This window comes from Aspergillus wentii (assembly GCF_001890725.1).
Source record: "Aspergillus wentii DTO 134E9 unplaced genomic scaffold ASPWEscaffold_2, whole genome shotgun sequence".
Classification (NCBI taxonomy): Eukaryota; Fungi; Ascomycota; class Eurotiomycetes; order Eurotiales; family Aspergillaceae; genus Aspergillus; species Aspergillus wentii.
Window position 1 is genome coordinate 1306330 of NW_024467833.1, and position 21568 is coordinate 1327897.

The following is a 21568-nucleotide window of genomic DNA, read 5'->3' on the forward strand; positions in this document are numbered from 1 at the left end:
AATGTACCTAACGCAACGACATCATATCATGCATACTGGCTTTTGCTCTATCGTTTCACCGTGGTCAAACCTCCAGCGGGAGATTGGTTATTTTACAAGAAGGCACTACATTGATTTTCATATAACATATTCGTGTATGAACACGCTCCCAATCTGGACCACCACAGCCGAGTATTAATCCTTCCGCCGAGCGTCGACAATAGGGTAGAAGTCCCATAGCACCAGCTAATTACGCACACCTAGCTATTCAAATATTACACAAGTTCTTCCTTGCTATTGGAGAACAAGGCCAGCCACCATGCCTTCCATGGCCCCTGCCCGCAATGAATCATCGTATGTCCTGAATCAAGTGAGTATCAAAGAAAAACACGGGATTGACACTGTCATGAAACTACGGGCTGATTCCCTTGTACACATAGATCATCATCTCTCCTTCTGACACGGATTATCTTGATCAATTGATTCCTTCGATACGGGAATACAGTGTTGGAAACAGGACATCCCAGCTTCTACAGTCTTTATCTAGGTTTGCTGGGGACAAAGAAGCAGAGATAGAAAGTATTTGCAACACAAATCACCAAGAGTTTGTTACATCGGTAAACCAACTTCTCCGTATAAGAGAAGGTACTGTGAGCTTAACAGCTGAGATACTGGATCTCAACCAATCCATCCAAGCTAGCACCGAACGGTTGGCGGAACAGAAAAAGGCGTTGGTTGAGTCACGAAGCCACCGGCAGAACATTGATGAGACTTCTCGTGCAATCCAGGATTGTCTGGAGGTTCTGCGCCTTGCAAACCAGGTTCATGATCTATTGGCGAAAAAAAACCATTATGCTGCCCTGCGTGCGCTCGAAGAACTCCAGAATGTCCACTTGAAGGGTGTGACTCAATACAAGATTGCTGAGATGATCCAGCGCTCAGTACCTGCAACACAAAGGGCCATAGCTGAGGCGGTCATGTCCGACTTGAATACCTGGTTGTACCGAATACGTGAGATGTCGCAGTACCTGGGAGAGATTGCACTGTATCACACGGATCTTCGGAAAACAAGGCAGAAAGAAAGGGCCGAGAAGATGCCGTATCTCGGGCACTTCAAGCTGAATTCTGCCATTGAATTGGTTTCAGATGAACATGAAGAATATGATTTATTGCAGAATGATGAACTGCAAGTCGATTTCACTCCACTCTTTGAGTGTCTACATATCCATCAATCCCTGGGACATATGGACAAATTTAGAATCGAATATGCAAACACACGGCGGCGACAAAAGGAACTTTTGATACCAACTTCGATCACTCTCATTGACGAAGATGGAGCTCGTCTGCACAATCTTCTCGAGGAAATGGCGGGATTTGCTATTGTAGAGCGATCTACAATGAAAAGGGTTCCGGACCTGAGATCACCTGTTGATGTAATGCCCCGATCATTTGTATTTATGCTTTAACGACTCTAATCTGTATAAATAGGTTGATGAGCTTTGGGATTCGATGTGTCAAACTGCCGCTAACTTGATTCTCAAGGCACTCCACGAAGTGGACAATGCCGAAAGCTTGCTGAAAATAAAGAATCTCATAGCACTCTTTATGCAGACCATGAATGTCCGTCCCCCCTTCCCTTTAGACTCATTTATCAAAAACACAACTACAACTACTGACTTGTGAATTTCATAGACTTGGGACTTTCCTGTTGGAGTTTTTGATAGCTTTTTGTTGACTCTTTTCGAGAAATATGCTGAACTACTCAAAAAGAGATTCAGCGATGACTTCCAGGAAGTAGGTTATATTTGTCTAAATCCCTTTCCCAGTACTGATCATTTCTTGAGATTGTGTCCACGGATGATTATATGCCTATGCCAATACAAACTTTGGAAGAATTTGACAAGGTCCTTAATGTTAGCTGGTACAGCCCTGATAAACCACGAGAAGAACAAGTGTATGTTGCTGTGCAATACTCCTGATTTTACCCCAGTTACTAATTTGTTGGGTCCAGTTTTCCATGTGTTTTGCCATTCTCACAAATGTATCCTCTATGCTGTATCGATATTCGGAATTTCCTGAATCAATTCTACTTTTTCGCCAATGATGACTTCTCAAACCCGAATGTCATCGATGACACACTGAAAGATGTAGGCGTTGCTGTGATCAGTGTGTATAGCTTTGGGCGCTGACTTTCCCAGGCTTTGGATGAGCTCCTTTCAAACAAAGTATGCGATACGCTCGTCGAGCGTCTTGCTTCGCAATATCTGGGCCAGATCGTTCAAATTCTCATAAATCTTGAGCATTTTGAGTTAGCTTGTCGTGAGCTTGAACTGCTTCTCGTCGCAGCGAGATCCCAGAGTTCGACGGGTGGTTCAATCGCCCTTAAGGCCACAGAAAAGTTTAGAAGCAACAAGAAAGCAGCAGAGAAGCGCATATTTGAAGTGGTTAATTCAAAAATTGATGATCTTATTGAAACTGCTGAATATGACTGGATGGCGCCTATTCCACCCACAGAACCCAGCAACTATATGCAAACACTGACTCGGTTCCTTTCAAACATAATGAACTCGACACTGCTTGGTCTTCCAACAGAGATCAAAGAGCTGATTTATTTCGATGCCCTTAGTCACGCTGCAAATATGATACTGGTATATTCGTTCGGTGTTCCGTATGGTCAAATTACTGATTCCTTATTCTAGGCACAACCCCTTTCTGCGGAAGTGAAAAGAATTAACCCAAACGGTGTTATGGCTCTTTCCAAGGATGTCGAATACCTGGCTCAATTTGTCGACAGTCTCGGTGTTCCTATTCTTAGGGAAAATCTTGACGAATTGCAGCAAACGGTGCAATTGATGCAAGCGGATAACACAGATGAATTCTATGATATTTCTACGAGAAACAAAAAGTATGGTCGCGTAGACGCCATTCACGGTCCGGTTCTATTAGAAAAGTATGTTTTTTTTTTTTTTTTGAAGAAATTTGAAGAAATTTGCTGCATTAAACATGCTAATTATGGCCAGGCTTACACGCACTGTTCAAAGCCCTGTCAAAACGGACAAGTTCGCAACGCTTTCATCGAGATTTAAGAAGTCCTAAGCGAACCATGGCATAGAAGTTTAGTGCACTCTAGTACTATAATGATATGGTCATTTTCTTCCATCTGTTTAACTGGAAGGCCGGTAGTCGAGTTTCTCACAAGGATCGGGTATGACTAGTACACAATATCATCCAGAGCAAAGAAACGCATAAAAAACCAAACCGATTAGAGCAAAACATTGCATACATACATTCATTGAAAGACAAAACGTGGCAACCTTGTCATTGGCACATAACCTGTTTCGCGGCAATCCTGATCGCGATAGAACAAGTTTCTATGCTCTTATAACACTCACTTCGACAAGAAACATCAATTGTTAGCAACAAACAAACCAAAAAAGAAAAAAGAAAGAAGAAAGAAAAGAAAAGAAAAGAAAAAAAGAAAAAAAGGGAGAAGGAAGGGTTCAATTGATTTTTGCTACCTATGGGGTAATACAAAATGGGGAGGGAAGACTTTTGGGGGGGGCATACCTGCTGTGGTGGTATATGGGGGTATGGAGCATACATCCCTTCAAACATTTGAGACTGAGGCTGGCCATATGCCGCTGTCGGATCTGTTTGCACGGCGCCCGCATACATGGTGGGCTGGGGGCGATATTCTGAGTCTTGGGGAAGATGCTGCCCCAACGTGCTGTAGTCCGGAGGAGCCATGTGATGCTGAGGGTGTTGGACCCCGTGTTGAGATGGTGGTAACTGACCGGGAGCACTCGGAGCTGCAGAAGAACTTGCAGGAGCACCACCTGTCTGACTAGATCTCTTGGCATGGGAGGTAGCTTCTTCACGAGGTACTATATCGATAAGAAAATCAAACATGTCAGATTTCGAGAGAGCTGCAGCAATGTCTGATCGCTGCAGAGTTCGTCGTTTGTTATCCTCTGCGTGGATCCATGCCCGCATGGTCAGCTCAGTAATGAAGACATCACAACCCTTTGCAAAAAGGATAGGCGCCTCTGCGGAAATCATTTTCACCTCTGGGTCTGCCTTCATGACTTTCTTTATACGCGCCAGTGGTAACTGATGGATTTTATAATCATGATTGTCCGTTTCAAGGTGATTGATTATGTGTTGCCAGTATGTTGTCAAAATATCGCGAGCCGTTCCTTGTAGGCCTTGGTTGACCTGAACCAATCAACGCTATGCTCTACTATCATATTGCCTGGTGAACGGTATAATAAACTTACATTTGCCCAGGTTCCTGTGTAAAGCTCGGCAACGGGGGCATATCCTTGTGCTGAAAGCTAATCCACGTCAAGTCAGCTATGCCCAAATGTATACCTAAACAGAAAAACAATAGATATCATACTGCTGCGCTGGCACCTGGGCACAATAAAAGTTAGTTGAATGCTTATTTAGATATGACGGATTACGTGACATTGTAATCTGCTAAGAGACTGGGTTGTGGTGGATTACCATAATGCCCGCCGTTTCTGATATCATAAACAGGCTGCTGCCTGCCCTGCTGCCCGGTGCCTTGTGAAGATGGTTCCATGACAGAAATACTCTTGCAAAGATGTATATGTTGTGATACTGCCGACTCGGTCACCTTTTAGGCGTGGAGGGGCTTTTTCTTTTTCGGGGTGATAAAAGGAAAACCTTGGAAGATGCGACGCGAAGGGAAAGCGGGATCTGGGGCCTCGAGCTGTGGACATGCGGCATTAGATGAAGTAGAGATGGGGAAGAGATAGAGTTTTACTGTGACTATAGCAGAGCTTCGGTTAATAGTGTGGGCAGTTTGTTGGCGGCCCAGATATGTGATGATTGTGTTTGAAGGCAGGTCGTGGTTGTCACTTGTTAGGTAGCGCGCCAACATGCCAAGCCTTTCCCAGCTCCAAGCCTTCAACCTTACGCACTGCTTGCTGGATGCACAGTTGAATGCGGGGAACCATCCTTACAGTCTACACAGGTACCTAGGTATGTACCTATCTCGTGGTCAACAGCCAACCATGCTTTAATTATTTATATTTTGATTACTTATTCATTTATTTTATTATATTTTTTAATTCATGCTTCCAGTGTAAATTAAAGCAAGCTATCTACCTAGGTAAGTGGTGAGATTGGGTGGACCTAGAGGTATCTAAAACCTTTTAGGTATCTATTACAGGGACTAATCTAAACGCCAGAATGAGTATTACATTACAGTGTACTCTGTATAGTATCTAGATACCTACCTAACTGCCACATAAATCATGTAGCTGTACTCTGTACCCACTGTATTTAAGTGTCATACCTGGTATCTCGCAATGGTACCAAACCTGTAATCTATGAGTCAAGCCTGGGAAGTACTAACCTATGATCCTAATCTAAGGATACTAACAGTAATTAGGTTGCTTCTATAAGCTAATGGTACTTAATAATATAGCTAGGTAGTTAAGGAGAGAAGTAGGACTAAGAAGTATATATACTCCTTATTTAAGTAAGAGATATATAAATAAGTAGAATAATTAGGTAAGTATAAAGGTAACTATAGAATTATAGACTATATTAGTTACAAAGAATCATCTAAGTATATAAAATAAGTATCTTTATATATCCTTTATTAAGTATACTATCCTATATATTACTTATAGTATTCTATTAGGTGCCTATATACTATATTATATACTATCTAGGTACTACCGACCTGACCTACATACATACCTTACGAAAACCAGACCTAATTAGGTTGTTCAACTTTAAGTAATAACTACATATAATTGTTATCAGCCACCCAATGTTTTGACCTAGTATAGCAAAATAATCCATGCAGTGGGAGGTACACATAAATATAATATAGAAATAGAAATCATTTTGCACTCATCAACTCTGTACGGAGTACGGTAAGTAATACCTAGGACTTGGGCGTTTTATGCCTGAGGCATAAATAGCAGACGGGCAAATCACAGCGTCCCCGCCCCACAAACCAAAAATTTTTCCTCGGGCCGCTCTGGCTTCCCCCAAAAAAATAGCTTCCCTTTCCACTATAAAGAGTCAGATTTTCTTTTCAGGGTTCGCAACTTCACTATCTTCCTTGCCACAACCCCCTGTCCATAGGATATGACGGAAAAGACATGTGATAGAAGTCGCGCTATTCAGCCTCAAACTGAGGTTGACTTGACAGACGATCAGATTCAGCAATTACTTGTTGAAGCTGAGAGCCGACTGCGAGCTCCTTTAGAGCCATCTATCGACAAGCAATCAAACCAATCATTGCTAAAGTGAGCATATACTTTCCTCCATTCCATGCGGACAGAAGAAAAAAAAAAATGAACAAAAAATGAAGGCTAACTTCACATCAGTATCCCAAATTTGTCGTCGGGGCATCAGCTACTACCATACGTTCGTCAGCAAGATGGTCTTGCTACTGTGGATTCTGCGCGTGTCATCCATCCTTCACAAAAGGATACGCCTAATGCAATCTGCTCTTTAGGAGCCAAGAATTTAAAGGATTCAATTTCGAATAAAGTAACCCCCCCCCCCAACCCTTCTCCTTCCCTTCTATTGTTGCTATGAGGAAAAATACCCCAGTGCTTTAGCGCTTGATACAGCTTCACCAGCCCGTCTTGGGCTGCGCTGTGCCAATGAGAGCTTTCTTATTTTCATAGTTACTCTGAGCATCAGTATCAACCCAGATTGATTCGCTTAAATTTACATCTCTTTGTGGTCATTTGCTAATATATTTTCCTTTAAGGATAAACCCACAGCAGGAAAAGACTGGTTCAACCTCCCCCAAACAGAATTGACAACAGAATTTAAAAGGGACCTACAGCTCCTTCGGATGCGGTCTGTCCTTGACCCTAAGAGACATTACAAAAAGGAGAATGGAAAGGCACAACCTCCAGAGTTTTCACATGTGGGTACTGTTATCGAGGGCCCAACAGAATTTTTCAGTTCCCGCATTGCAAAGAAAGATCGCAAGAAGACCTTTGTGGAGGAGACTCTGGTCTTGGAGCAAGAAACACGACGTTTCGAGTCTAAATACTTTGACATTCAAACCGCAAAGCAAAGCGGAAAGAAGTCATTTTACAATAATCTACGTGCAAAGAGAAGCCGCAGAGGAAAGTAAACTAAGATTACCTTTTTTTTTTTTCTCTCTTTGAAGGAGGCCGGATCTGAAATATTGGCAAGCGGGTCTTCATTGGAAGGTTGCTATCAATCCTACCACAATGGTGGTCTGGATTGCAAAGACTAAGTGACTGTTTGCACTTCACCATCCTAGGTTTACCGTCTCAACACGGCCGACCGAGGACTTGGCACCGCTCCTTCCGTGGCAGCCGCCCGCAAGTGAAAACGACATACTCTAATCATGTCTAAAAATATCTGCAAGGGCCTGTCCAACAAGCCTCTTTTTCTCGCTGTCATTACCAATGCAGGTGAATTTGGATTGCTTTCTGTGGATCCTTACCTGCATATCAATTGCTGCAGAGCGACCAGCTTCAAGAACTTCCTCGTGGTTTGCCTTGCCTTCTTGCAGGATAGCGTCTAATTCACTGGAGCCTTTGCCTTGGAGGAGATGATCATCTCCGCGGGGGACGGGAGAAAGAACCGCACTGTTTGTCACCAGGCTGAGAGCTAGAACTTTGATGCCACAGTGTCTAGCGACGACTATTTCCGGCACAGTTGACATACCAACCACGTCTGCGCCAAGCTGACGAAGCATACGACATTCAGCTCTGGTCTCATAGCTGCTCATGATCAGCAAGTGAAGTTGTACATATATGAGCGCCACTCACCTTGGGCCTCCGACAAATGCATACACGCCCTCGTGAAGTCTACGTCTGCTTTCCCGATGCATCACTGTTTGCCAGGATTTATGCACATAGCGACGAAGTTCGAGGTCATAGGCATCTGATAAAGGAGGGAACCGGGGGCCAAATTCTTCCACATTTGGTCCTCGTAGTGGATGGGTGCCTGACAAACCAGCTAGAAAAAGATGCTATTTGGTGAAATTAGAATAAATCATGAAAAAAGATGAACATGGGCGTACATCATTCAATAAGACAATATCACCAACCGCGTATTCAGGATTAAGACCTCCAGCAGCGTTAGTCACTACAGTTAGTAGGACATCAGTAGGTTTCTTTTCTTTTTTCTTTTTTTTTTTTTTTTTTGAAGTATGCCTTTTGGGTGAACAAGCTCACAGACTACAGTATCAACACCTAATCGCTTAAAAACCCGAATAGGAAATGTAATTTGGTGAATGGAATGGCCTTCATAGTAACTATCAGGTCACATTAGTGAGCAAGGGGTGGTCAGTTAAGATAATAAATGTGTGATTCAGCTTACTGCGCACGACCAACCATCAAAACAACTGGCAATTGTTGATTGAGTAGTCCGAAAACCAGCTTTCCCGCATGCCCCGCCACTATGTGAGTGAGTATACAAATCTCCCTTCACTTCTATCAACAGAGCCTCATCTGGCGATACTTACCTGTAAGGTGAGGAAAGTGAGGTATAGAAGAGTAATCATATTCTGATCTTGGTGCATCATGAATGGTATCGGCGAGTCCTCCTAATCCAGAGCCGCAGACAATTGCGACACGAGGTTTTTTCAGATGGACAGGCAATCGCTCCTGCAAGAACGAAGCAGCCTCGCTACTCTGCTCGAATGAGGACAAGTCTTTTGGTATTCCAGTCATTTCTTAATGAAGTGATAGGTAGTCAATTGTAAATGGTGATGTGGGTGGCACAGTATGGCATTGATTTTAGCCAAAAATGCAAGGGAGGAAACATCTGACTGATTCACAAGTATTCCGTATGATATGAAATAAATGTCCTTCTACCAGGGGTACCTAGGTATTATTAATATTAATGCATACCCTGTAAAACCTTAGCAATCTTCCGAGCAGGTCTAGGTAGTTAAGATGTCGAAACTGCATAAAATTGCTACTGCAACTGGAAATCTGCCGGACTGAGAGCACTATTTAGAGTACCTAGGTATGTATCATCATAATGGCCTAGCAGGTCGTGAATATGAACCTGGAATGGTTTTCTTGGGCTCCTAAAGTTATTGATTTAGACATGTAATTACAGCAACTCAAAGCAATAGTAAGCAATCATTAGCTATGTACTAGGTACCTAACTACCTAGGTAGATAACTAGATAACGTACTGCGTACCTTAGTACATTTTTACTACCTACCTAGGTATCATGAATACCTGGCCCATAGTTGGCGATTTATTGGTTTGGCTCCAAAGGCGGTCAACGGATCTGCCAACCATGGTCCTACCTACACTGAATGCAGAAAAGGCCTCCGCTGAAAATCACTCCGAACAGAAAAGACTCTAGCTTCAACATCTAACAACCATCGGTTCCTAGGTTTGCTTGGTTTAATGCTCTAGGGATGTTTTCTTATCCCAATTCGCGCTTCCTATTCGGAGCAGCAAAGCGATTAAAGGTATATTCCACCAAATCTCCTTGGCCGTCAATATGGCATTCTCGCTAATAGGTTCCCGAAAAGTTCCCCATACCATCCCGTGCTCTTTCATCAAGTAGGCCAGAAACCGTTCCTAATTCCAAGTCGGAAGGTTCTCCCGGATCGGACGTATCGCGCACGTCAAACCCATCTGCCACATCGTCCCTGTTAGAATCTCCAACCTGTTTCAGTGATCAGAAAATACAGATTGGAGGCTAACTAAAAGGTGTATAGTTCAATTGAGACAGAGAGACCCTCGAAATCACATGTCGGGGAATGGTGCGTTTGCCAGAATATTTTCTTGGGAATTGAATGATAGCTCACTATCACCACAGGGCAGAACGGTTGGACAGCATTGGGCAAAACGCTCGATTGCCTAGAAGCGTACAAGCGGTCTACTTGCGACCACTGCGGAGGAAGGCCGAGTATGGTCTTCCAGTTTGCGATCTCCAGCTAAGATCCTACAGCGTGCGAAACGTCGAATTTTTCGCCGACTTCGCTGTACGAGCTGCCTATTATTTGAAGCTCCCCGTTTCGGGTCCCGTGCCGTTACCACGCTTTGTCGAACGCTGGACAGTTCCTCGAAGCAACTTTGTTCACAAAAAAAGCCAGGAGAATTTCGAGCGGATAACACTCCGTCGGTTGATCCAGATCAAAGATGGCCATCCGCAGGTCGTACAAGCATGGCTAGCATTTCTACGAAAACATGCCTTCTATGGGGTCGGTATGAAGGCGAATGTTTGGGAACATGAAAGCCTTGGTACAGTTATCTTGATTGTCGCCATGTCTCCAAGCTGAAAATTGCTAACGAATATTTCAAATCTAGGTGTTGCCCAATCAATGGATGCTGCTCTTCCTGAAATTGAGAAGTCTCTCGAGTCGGACCTCGCCCAATTTGGTCAGCGGGCGGATGCAAGGGTCGGCAGTTCCATGTTTGATCGCTTAGACCGCGAGCGATTTTGTGAGAACAAAAGCCCTTTAACCGAAGTCCGCCGGGGCTAAATGTTGATTGGTTTTTTTTTGGGAAGTTGCTATCAAGGCACTTGCGTGTTTGTTAGGTTGTATCTACTTCAACTACTTGTATTCTACTACATCACACTATATCTCAACATTCGACACATGTTGTAGATATGGGATTCAGCATTATTATTTTTAGATTCTACAACTTACCTGCGTTTTTGGCTTCATCTACCATTCATAGGACTATCGAAATTGACAATAAAATCGATGGCCTCTACTTGTGCTAAATATTTATCCAATGCCTTTCTATTCTACCATTATGACCAGATCTCGGTCAGAATACCGAGTCATGTGATTTCACATGACTAGATAATATTTAATCAATATCTTGACAAGAGTCTAGTAAAAATGAATATCCATAACAGCGGCTTCTTTCGGGGATGGTTGGCTAGAGATGCATATAAAAATCAATCGCTATGGCCAATGCTTTAGAAACTGGCATAAACGAAGTAGCGTTCGCATTCAATCAGAGCTGAATCAGGTCAAATCTCGAAGATGGAATAGCTCATACAATACGCAACCCTCGGAAAGCGAACAGATTATATTTTCCGGCATCCAGCCCACGGGTGTTCCACATTTGGGAAATTATTTGGGAGCTCTGCGCGAATGGGTTCGACTGCAGAATGATGCAGCTGAGGGGACCAGGCTATTCTTCTCCATTGTCGACCTACATGCGTTAACGGTACCTCAAGAACCTTCGCAATTGAGGAAATGGAGGAGAGAGGCATTTGCGACGCTCATTGCGTTAGGTTTAGATCCAAGTCGATCAACTATATTCCATCAATCTACAGTACGTCATCTTTCTCAGTCTGGAATCTCATCCTGGTTTTCCTATGCCAACCATTACCAGGTTCCAGCGCACACTGAATTATTTTGGATATTGAGTACAGTAGCTTCAATGGGGTATCTATCGCGAATGACTCAGTGGAAGGTGAGTAACCATGTTGACGATTCCAAAGGCGATGGGAGACACCCTGCGCCGGGGGGAAGGGGGTTCAAAAATTAATGTCACCTAGAGCAAACTGCAATTGCCTGAAGACACGAGCCTGGAGCATTCGGAAGCACGATCAAAGTTGCGACTTGGTCTTTTCTCATACCCTGTTCTTCAAGCAGCAGACATACTTGTTCACAGGTATTGCGTCAAGCCGCGATCGAATTAAGCAAAGCTCCTTCTGATATGTGTTAGAGCCACTCACGTTCCTGTTGGGGAAGATCAAAGACAACATCTTGAGTTTTCTAGGTACACTGCGAATAGCTTCAATCATCTTTACGGAACCATCTTTCCGTCTCCCGAGGCACTTATATGTGAGACAGGCATTCTTTTCTCGTTTGATGCCCAATTTGTACTAACCATGAATCCCCATTAGCGCCTGCAAAGCGAGTCATGTCTCTTAAGGAACCGACATTGAAAATGTCTAAGTCTCATGCAGATGAGCGGTCAAGAATCATTCTCACGGATTCCCCTGAAATCATTCACAAGAAAATCAAGGTTGCTCTCACGGATTCGGAATCAAAAATTACATACGACCCAATCCGCCGCCCAGGTGTGTCTAACTTGATTGAAATACTTAGTCATTTTGAACGAAGGTCCTGCAATGAAGTGGTCAATGAGCATCACTCGGAAAGCCTTCGGGCTTTAAAAGAACATGTTTCGACCACCATTTCCAGCCATCTAAAACCAATCAGAGAAAAGTATTTCTCATTGATAGGTGATAGGAATGCGGACTATCTTGATGCTATTGCGGATCAAGGCGCCCAGGCTGCTCGTGCCAATGCTGAGCTGACCATGCGTCGAGTCAGGGAAGCGTTGGGTCTGTGAAGCCTTTATCCCCATGGATTATTCACTCATTGGTTTCTGGTTATCAATCCATTTCAAACCTCTATCCATTCATGGTTTTACATATTTCCAGGGAACGGTCTCAGTACATGCCTCCATGCTATACAAATGGATGATGCTACCTACTCCATAAGCAAGAGTAACAGACATGCATAGGTATAGTATACAGATACAATACATGTATGAATTTCTTCACTAGGCACAGTCTGACCTAGCAAACTTACTGCGCCATTTAATCGTAGGCCTTCCTTAGCTACGCAGTACAACACCATGCTTGCTCACCTCCCCTATCACACTGCATACCTGGGTACCTAGGTCATCCCACCGTAATAATCATTCAGATTGGGGTCATGAGGGCACGTCTTTTCAGCATTTCTTGTTCACTCAGAGTTCATATATTAGTAGCGATTATAAGATACCTACAAATGTAGGGGATAAGAACCAATAAACTAAATTAACTGCGACATCACTGTTACACCAGTGAGAACCAATGACAATGTACCTTAATATTGTGAGAATCTTGCAGCCTTGAACTAAAATGAAGATAGAGGAACTCTCATAGAACAGCCCAAGCCGCTCAGTAGTGTCTGTATGTACGCAATTTAGCACTATACATTCTGCACACTTCCATCTGGTTACCGCTTACTTCCTCTATCTAACACTCAACCCGGGTTATAATAGGCCCGGGAGCATTGGGGTTTACAATGAGGTGTACTGAGTTTGTACCCCCCTTTCTGCCTGCGGGAGCCGCTTTTGATTAACAAATGATATTTTACTATTCTGCTGGTTAAAACCTCTGAAATTTGCTATTATACTAATATTTTATATACTAGCTATCTGCCTTAATAATTACTTATATATATAATAAGGTATTATCTCTGCTAAATATCTTAAAATTAGTAATTAAATAATATACTAGGCTTCCTTAGCTACTTTAACTAACCTTTAGTATATTTCCTCTATATTTAATATATTCTCTAGGTTAGGATATAGCTTATAGATCTCCTACTTTATAATTATCTATAGATTCTTAATTAGATTTAAATCTAGTAAATAAGGTGGCTAAACTATAACTTTAATACCTAAGTTTTAAAGAAGGGCTTTAATAATATTAGCTTAATAGATATTAGCACTATTATATATAAAAAATATTACTAGGCTAGAGATAATCTAGAAGAAAAGTATAGTAAAGCTTATAAACAATAAAGCCTAATATATTACTATTCTTAGCTAAAGGATCCCTATCTAGAGGTACTAGACCTATTGTAAAGCACTGGGAGCTGGAGGTGCTTGGATTGGTAATTTTTGTGTTACGGCACCTTTATCAGTGACTGCATCAGGCAGAATCAGGCGGTTAAGGGAAATGGATATTCTTATGGCAGAGAATTATAATTTGCTATTATTATACTCTTTACAGTCACTATCTAGCAGATATTACTACACTCACATGATTAACTACCATCTACTAATGCTAAGATATAATATATAGTATATAACTACTATCAGGACTACTATTAAGATAGTATATAGAATAGTATACTAGTAAAGGATATATAAGGACACTTATTTTATATACTTAGATAGTTCTTTATAATTAATATAAGTTATTATCTTATAGTTACTATTATACTACTACTCTAATTATTCTACCTACTTATTTATATATCTCTAAGCTTAATTAAGAGGTATATATACTTCTTAGCCTTACTTCTCTCTCTAACTACCTTACTATATTCTTAAGTACCCTAGCTTATTAGAAGCACCCCAGTTACTATTAATATCCTTAGATTAGGGTTATAGGTTAGTATTCTATAGGCTTAACTTATAGTTTATAGGTTAGGTACTATTATAAGATCCTAGGGTATAATATATTAATTACCTATCTATATAAGTATATAAATAATACCTAATATTAATACTAGTCTATCTTAAGTAATTAACTTAAAAGTATTATAACTAATAATACCCTAATAAGTAGTACTAACCCTAATAAAACTTAGAGTAATAAGGAGCTCTTAGGAATAATTAAGTAGCTTTAAGAAACTATTACTATAATAAAAAGTTACTTTACTACTAAGGTAGTTAAAGTATAACTACCTAAGCTATTTACTAGAAAAAGGTTATATCTCTAGATATTTCTTATATAAATAGATACCTATCTTAATATTAATAAAGAAAAACTCTAATATAAAGCTAATAAGGTAGTTTTTATATTAACTTACTTATTAGGTAATATATTTAATTAGTTTAAGCTATTTCTTTAAGACTTCTAAGAAAACTTATCATACCACTAAGATAATAATATTAAGGAAATTTTTACTTCTTATACTAAGTTTAAAGAATACCTTAAGGGAACTTTTAGTAATATTAATACTACCTAATAAGTAGAATAGAAATTATAATAACTTAGATAGATAGGATTAGTATAGTAAATAGCTTCTAAATTCTAGTAGATTATCTCCTATTTAGATTAGGATAAAGATATATATATATTATAATTTAAAGAAATATTAAAACTAAAAGTATAAGAAAAGCTTATCTAGTAGGAGTAACTAAACTCCCTAGCTAAATTTATTAAATTAGCTATTAAAATAGATAATAAACTTTATAAATTTAAAAATTAATATACTAACTACTAATTTAGAGGAAATTAGTATATAACTAATTATTAATTAAATAATAGCTAAAGAGTATAGCTAGTAAGCTAAGAATATATAAATCCTTTTAGGCTATAACTAATAGAACTTAATATAATAGGTATAAGATAGAAAGGTATAATACTAGAAGAATAGGAATAATAATATAAAGAAAAGCTTTACTTCTTTTATAGAAAACCTAGATATATAATAAAAGACTACTAAGTAAGGTAATAATATAACTAAAGAAATTAGAACTAAGGAAAGTAACTTTAAGCTATAAAGAAGCTCTAAGTAATATATAAAGATCTATAACTTTAGAAATTATACTACTAATATACTATATTAAGTAAGGATAAAATTAATTAAGAACTTAGCTAGTAGGAAGAAGGCCTAAATAATATATAGGATAATTATACTAAGGAAGAACTATAACTAAAATAGTAGATATTAGTAGAATACTACCTAGATAACTTAGTATTAGATAATAGCTATATACTATATAATTAATTAAGACTAGATAGTAAGGATCTGGCCCCACTTAAACTAATATAGATAAATAAATTAAATAAAGATAACTAGAACTATATAAGATATCTTAATATTAAAGATATATTTAATAGTATAAGACTAGAACCTAGAATTCTAGTATTATTATAGAATAAATAATAGATCTACTATAAACCTTATAGTATATAAAATATACTAAGAAAGAATTATAAAGAGCTAGCTCCTATAGATAAGGTAGTTAACTAAGTTTAACTAGTTATTAATCCTTTAGATAAAGAGTATAGTACTTAGTAGAAAGGCCTAGTATCTTATTAAAAGGAACTCTATAAGTTACTTAAGTAATCTTAAAGAATCCTATAAGATAATTTTAAATTAAATAAATATATTATAAAATTACTAAAAAGAAGATACTACTTTACCTAATATAGGGTAGGATAATAGAATTAAGATAGAGTATATAAATAAATTAATAAGATTTTAAATAGAGCCTAGAAAGAACTAGAGGAGCTTAAAAGAGAAAAGTTACTATTAATAAATAAAATATAATAAAGCTTCTACCTTAGACTTATTACTAAGGTACTTAGATAATTAGTAAAAATAATAATTAACTTAAGTATAATAGGAAATTATATAGATCTAAGATATAAGTAGTAACTAAGTATACTTAAGATTAAGAAGGCTTAACTAGAACTACTTATAGATCTAAATAGAGAAGACTTAGGAGGTTATCTTATAGATAAATTAGAATCTATACCCTTAATTATAATAGGTTATAAGGAGTAACTTAACTTTAATATAATACTATTAGGATAGTATAATATAGTATTAGAGATTCCTTAACTTAGGAATTATAACCTAGAAATTAATTAGAAAGCTAATATAATATAGCTAGTAAATTATAAATACCCTAGATTAATAGGTATAGGGGATAATACTATTAAATCTTAATAATATACTTATAAAGGAGAACTTAAGGGTAGAGTTAAGTAATTAAATAAGGTAATTAATATTATAATTAGTAATAAAATAACTAAAATCTTAGTAACTAGTAAAGCTTTAGACTAAGTATAGTTAATATAACTACCTAGATAGGCACTAGTAATAGTAACTAAATATTATAAATAAACTATTATTAAAGATATTACTAATAATTCTTAAGATAAGGGATATTACTTTAATATACTAATAGAGTAATCCTTAGAATAAGATAATAGCTTATAAAAGTATAGATATATTAAAGAACTAGTAATAGACTCTTAAGAACTACTATAGTTACCCTAGGAGTATATTATATTTTAGAAATTATTTAAATAACTATAAGAACTATAACTACTAGAGTATAGACTCTATAACTATAAAATCCCTTTAGAAAAAGGGAAGTAACTAATCTATAAAAAGATCTACTATATATTAGATAAAGAAACTAAAGCACTTAAAGAATATATTAATAAATAATTAATAAAAGGTACTATTTAAATATTATAATTACTAGTAGGATATAGTATCTTATTTATATCTAAAAAAGATAATAGCCTATAACTTTATATAGACTATAGACTACTAAATAATATTACTATTAAAGATTAATACCTACTACCTCTTATCTTAGAGATCTAGGATAGGATTAGAGGAGTAAAATAGGTTATAAAACTTAATATTATAGATATCTATAACTAAATCAGAATTATTAAAGGAGAAGAATAGAAAATAGTATTTTAAATAAAATATAGAGATTATAAATACTTAGTAATACTATTTAGGCTAACTAATATACCTATATTATTTTAATAATTTATTAATAAGGTATTAAGGGAATATCTTAATATCTTTATTATTATATACCTTAATAATATTCTAATATTCTTAGATAACCTTAATAAGTATATTTAGTATATTATAAAGGTACTTATAAAACTTTAAGATATAAAACTATAATTAAAACTTAAAAAATATAAATTTTATATCTAAGAAATAGACTTTTTAGGATACTAAATCTCCCTAGAAGGGATATATATAGATTAGGTAAAAGTATAGATAATTAGAGATTAGCTAATACTAAAAAATCTTAAGGAATTATAATAGTATTATAGATTAATTAACTACTATTAATAATTTATTAATAACTATATAAAAACTATAATACCTATATTTAAATTACTTAAAAAATTAGATACCTTTAAATAGACCTAGGAATAGTAGAAAGTATTTAAAGAATTAAAAGAATAAATTATATAAGCACTAATTTTAGTATAATATAACCTAATAAAGGAAATAACTATTAAAACTAATATATTAGACTATATAATTAGTATAAGAATAATATAGCTAGGAGAAGATAGGAAATTATAGCTAATTATATTTTACTTAAGGAAATTAATTTAAGCTAAATTAAACTATAATATCTATAATAAGGAGCTACTAGTAATAGTAGTTACCTTTAAAATATAGAGAGTCTATCTTAAAGGAGCTTAATATTAAATTCTTATTAAAATAGACTATAAGAACCTTACCTTCTTTATAATAACTAAAGAGTTAATATAAAGATAGGTAAGATAGTTAAAAGTTCTTTTAGAATATAACTTCTATATTATATACTATAAAGGAATAGAAAATAGCTAAGTAGATATACTTAATTAATAACTAGACTATATACTTAATAGAAAATATTATAAACTAGTAATCTTAAAGTAAAATAAAGATAGTAGCCTTAGTTATAATTATTAATACTAGATTATAGCTACTATAAATATTAGATTAGATAAATTTAAAAAGAAACTTATTATAGAAATTAAGAAAGATTAAATAATCTAAGGGATACTTAAAAAGCTTAAAGGTAATACTAGATTTATTAAAGGTAATAATAGACTAGTATACTTTAAGGGACTTATCTATATACCTAAGAGTATATAGACTAAAGTTATAACTATATATTATAACACCCCTATATTTAGATATATAGGAGTAGAGTAAATAGTAGTATATATTATAAGAAACTTTTATATACTATATCTTTAAGTAAAATTATATAAATATATAATAAGATATAAAATATATATTTAAGATAAACTAGTAAGATATAAACCTTATAGAAATATATAAATACTAAAATTACCTATAAAACTATAGGAATAGGTTATAATAGACTTTATTACTTAGTTACTACCCTTAAGTAAATAGGATACTATTATAGTTTTTACTAACTAACTTACTAAGTATATTTAGCTTATACTAGTAAAAGGTATACTTAATATAAAATAAATAGTATTTATCTTTTTAAAGGAAATTATTATAAACTATAGTTTACTAGAAAGTATTACCTTAGATAGAGATAAGCTCTTTACCTTAAAATTCTAGATATCCCTTATAAGGATAATAGGAATTTATTACTAATTAACTACCACTTATTACCTATAAGTAAATAGGTAAACTAAATAAACTAATTAAATAATTAAATAATATTTATAGTACTATATTAACTATTAATAAAATAACTAGAGTAAATTATTACCTATAGTATAATTTATATTTAATAACTTTATATACTCTATTATAAAATAAACACTATTTTATATAAATTACTACTAGTATCTAAATATTATTAGAAAACTAATCTAATAAGAATTAAACTTAGAAGTAGAATAACTAGTAATAATAATAAAACAGTACTACTAATAACTCTTAATAGATTTAGAGTTTATAAATCTATAGATAGTTAGTTACTATAATAAAAAATATAATAAAGGACTAGATCTTAAAAAGGGGAGGAAAGTATTCCTACTCTATAAAAATATTAAAATAAAAAGACTAAGTATAAAACTTAACTATTAAAAATTAGGACTATTTATAATTAAAGAAAAGATAGGACTAGTTAATTACTATTTATAACTACTAGAATTAATAAAATATATATATCTAGTCTTTTATATTTTATTATTAGAACCAGTACTAGCTAATACTAAACCTACTTAAAATATAGAAATTAATAATAATAATAAATAAGAATATAAAGTTAAAAAAATCTTAGGATATTAAAAAGTTAGTAGTAAATTACTTTACCTAGTAAAATAGAAAGGATATAATACCTTAGAAAATATATAGGAACCTATCTTAAACTTAATAGGTTACCCTTAATTAGTAAAAGAATTCTATTAATAGATAGATTAAAGTTAGCCTAGAAGGAAGGGGAATTTATTATTTAAGTTAGACTAGGATTATCTAATATAGTAGTAAGTTAAGTAGCCTCCTATTTATTCACTATCTACTTAATTTCCTAGAGATCCTTAGTACTTAATAGATCTTTAATATTTACTATATCTATTAGATTTAAATTATATTCTAGTATCTTTTAACCATATTTATTTAGAAATTTATAATAAGTTTTAAGATTTTTTAGTTTTATAAATAATTCTTTAATTTAATTTTTAGTAATATTAATTTAAGTATCTAAAGTATTATAATTATAATTAAGTTTTAACTACTCTTAATTAGAATAAAAGTAAGGACTGTATTTCTAACTATAGTATATATATAATAAATAATTCTAGCTCTTAAAGTCTATAATATAGATAAAGCTGTAACTCTTATAATAAGGGTAAGGATTATTAATAGGAATACCCTATTTCTTAATTTTATTAGCCTAGGATTAAAACTTATAATATTAGTTATAAGCTTTTTTAGTATTAAGGGATCTAGGCATAATAAGTTATTAGAAAAATAAGAAAGAAGTTAATAGGAAATATACCTAAATAGGGGATATAATAAATTTATAATTATTAAGGGATAATAATCCTAGGAGAGGGGGATTATATTATAGTACCTTTATTAATAACTATATTAGGCAGAATTAGGCAGTCAAGGGAAATAGATATTCTTATAATAGAGAATTATAATTTACTATTATTATACTCTTTATAGCCACTATCTAGTAGATATTACTATACTTATATAATTAACTACTATCTACTAATACTAAGATATAGTATATGGTATATAACTACTATCAGGACTACTATTAAGATAGTATATAGAATAGTATACTAGTAAAGGATATATAAGGACACTTATTTTATATACTTAGATAGTTCTTTATAATTAATATAAGTTATTATCTTATAGTTACTATTATACTACTACTCTAATTATTCTACCTACTTATTTATATATCTCTAAGCTTAATTAAGAGGTATATATACTTCTTAGCCTTACTTCTCTCTCTAACTACCTTACTATATTCTTAAGCACCCCAGCTTATTAAGAGCACCCTAGTTACTATTAATATCCTTAGATTAGGGTCACAGGTTAGTATTCTGCAGGCTTGACTCACAGTTTACAGGTTAGGTACCATTGCGAGATCCCAGGGTGTGACATTTTGGTTGTGAGTCACCTGCATACTATAAGCAAGAACCCTGCATGGTTAAATATATGGGTGGTATTATTTAGAATTAATTACTTACCTTATAGTTATCTATTATATAGTCTTCTAAATATAGTCTTATTTAGCTATAGTTATATAGTTTAGGGAACCTACCTAGACCTTATTATAAGGTTACTATTAGGTTACTATGAGATTCTAGGATATAATAATTACCCTCCCCCCCCTTTATAGGGGGCTTATCTATAAATCCTATACTAAGCCTAATTAGGAGTAATAAAGCTATTAGATTAATATAATACTATAGTATTACTTAAATTATTCCTTATTCTACTATTTCTTTTAATTATTTTATATAATAAAGGCTTCTTTTATTACTTAAGAATAGTAATTATTATCCTATTAATAGTATTATAATAATAATAATATTATTATTAATTATTTTAGGATTTTATTATATTAGTTTTATTAAGTAATACTAATATACTCTCCTATTATCTAATATTTATTTAATATATTAAATAGGATTATTTCTATTTACTTTTATTTATAATAGCCTTTAAATAGCTTTACTTATATATTACTTAGGCTTAGTATTATTATTATTAAATATAAATATATAAATTTCTTTAGCTTTATATAAAGGTAAGTTATTTAGTCTCCTTTATAAAACTACTAGTTTAGTTCTTTTATATAGTTATTTTTACCTTTATTTATTACCTTTATCT

At 34.8% G+C, this 21568-nt stretch overlaps 7 protein-coding genes across 7 annotated transcripts; 4 read left to right on the plus strand and 3 right to left on the minus strand.

Moving 5' to 3' along the window:
- Nucleotides 1–107: 107 nt before the first annotated feature.
- Nucleotides 108–3075, plus strand: ASPWEDRAFT_148860 (Rab GTPase-binding exocyst subunit SEC15; the record flags this gene model as incomplete). Its single annotated transcript, XM_040829558.1, has 9 exons — nucleotides 108–349; nucleotides 420–1412; nucleotides 1468–1599; nucleotides 1672–1773; nucleotides 1824–1900; nucleotides 1991–2126; nucleotides 2178–2627; nucleotides 2679–2929; nucleotides 3000–3075. The coding sequence occupies exons 1-9, from the start codon at nucleotides 299–301 to the stop codon at nucleotides 3073–3075; spliced, it is 2268 nt and encodes a 755-aa protein (XP_040692231.1). The 5' UTR covers nucleotides 108–298.
- Nucleotides 3076–3409: 334 nt separating this feature from the next.
- hapE (CCAAT-binding factor complex subunit HapE) lies at nucleotides 3410–5014 on the minus strand. The gene is made up of 5 exons (XM_040831824.1): nucleotides 4486–5014; nucleotides 4379–4392; nucleotides 4257–4313; nucleotides 3547–4194; nucleotides 3410–3497 (listed from the first exon to the last, which is right to left on the minus strand). Exons 1-5 carry the CDS (start codon nucleotides 4562–4564, stop codon nucleotides 3480–3482), a joined length of 816 nt encoding a protein of 271 aa, XP_040692232.1. The 5' UTR covers nucleotides 4565–5014; the 3' UTR covers nucleotides 3410–3479.
- A 1007-nt stretch (nucleotides 5015–6021) lies between these two features.
- ASPWEDRAFT_36229 (Fcf2 domain-containing protein) lies at nucleotides 6022–7398 on the plus strand. The gene is made up of 3 exons (XM_040834402.1): nucleotides 6022–6269; nucleotides 6351–6516; nucleotides 6743–7398. Exons 1-3 carry the CDS (start codon nucleotides 6109–6111, stop codon nucleotides 7115–7117), a joined length of 702 nt encoding a protein of 233 aa, XP_040692233.1. The 5' UTR covers nucleotides 6022–6108; the 3' UTR covers nucleotides 7118–7398.
- Nucleotides 7322–7736, minus strand: ASPWEDRAFT_180095 (uncharacterized protein). The gene is made up of 2 exons (XM_040831825.1): nucleotides 7457–7736; nucleotides 7322–7396 (listed from the first exon to the last, which is right to left on the minus strand). The coding sequence occupies exons 1-2, from the start codon at nucleotides 7709–7711 to the stop codon at nucleotides 7352–7354; spliced, it is 300 nt and encodes a 99-aa protein (XP_040692234.1). The 5' UTR covers nucleotides 7712–7736; the 3' UTR covers nucleotides 7322–7351.
- On the minus strand, nucleotides 7456–8786 carry ASPWEDRAFT_36231 (purine-nucleoside phosphorylase). Its single transcript, XM_040834403.1, has 5 exons — nucleotides 8483–8786; nucleotides 8338–8416; nucleotides 8193–8272; nucleotides 8039–8103; nucleotides 7456–7987 (listed from the first exon to the last, which is right to left on the minus strand). Exons 1-5 carry the CDS (start codon nucleotides 8688–8690, stop codon nucleotides 7781–7783), a joined length of 639 nt encoding a protein of 212 aa, XP_040692235.1. The 5' UTR covers nucleotides 8691–8786; the 3' UTR covers nucleotides 7456–7780.
- Nucleotides 8787–9282: 496 nt separating this feature from the next.
- Nucleotides 9283–10750, plus strand: ASPWEDRAFT_127112 (mitochondrial 37S ribosomal protein uS10m). The gene is made up of 5 exons (XM_040829222.1): nucleotides 9283–9448; nucleotides 9512–9633; nucleotides 9701–9745; nucleotides 9802–10226; nucleotides 10293–10750. The coding sequence occupies exons 1-5, from the start codon at nucleotides 9395–9397 to the stop codon at nucleotides 10466–10468; spliced, it is 822 nt and encodes a 273-aa protein (XP_040692236.1). The 5' UTR covers nucleotides 9283–9394; the 3' UTR covers nucleotides 10469–10750.
- A 130-nt stretch (nucleotides 10751–10880) lies between these two features.
- ASPWEDRAFT_106643 (tryptophan--tRNA ligase MSW1) lies at nucleotides 10881–12305 on the plus strand (the record flags this gene model as incomplete). The annotated part of the gene is made up of 5 exons (XM_040827824.1): nucleotides 10881–11276; nucleotides 11337–11417; nucleotides 11503–11618; nucleotides 11673–11791; nucleotides 11854–12305. 5 exons carry the CDS (start codon nucleotides 10881–10883, stop codon nucleotides 12303–12305), a joined length of 1164 nt encoding a protein of 387 aa, XP_040692237.1.
- Nucleotides 12306–21568: the final 9263 nt, after the last annotated feature.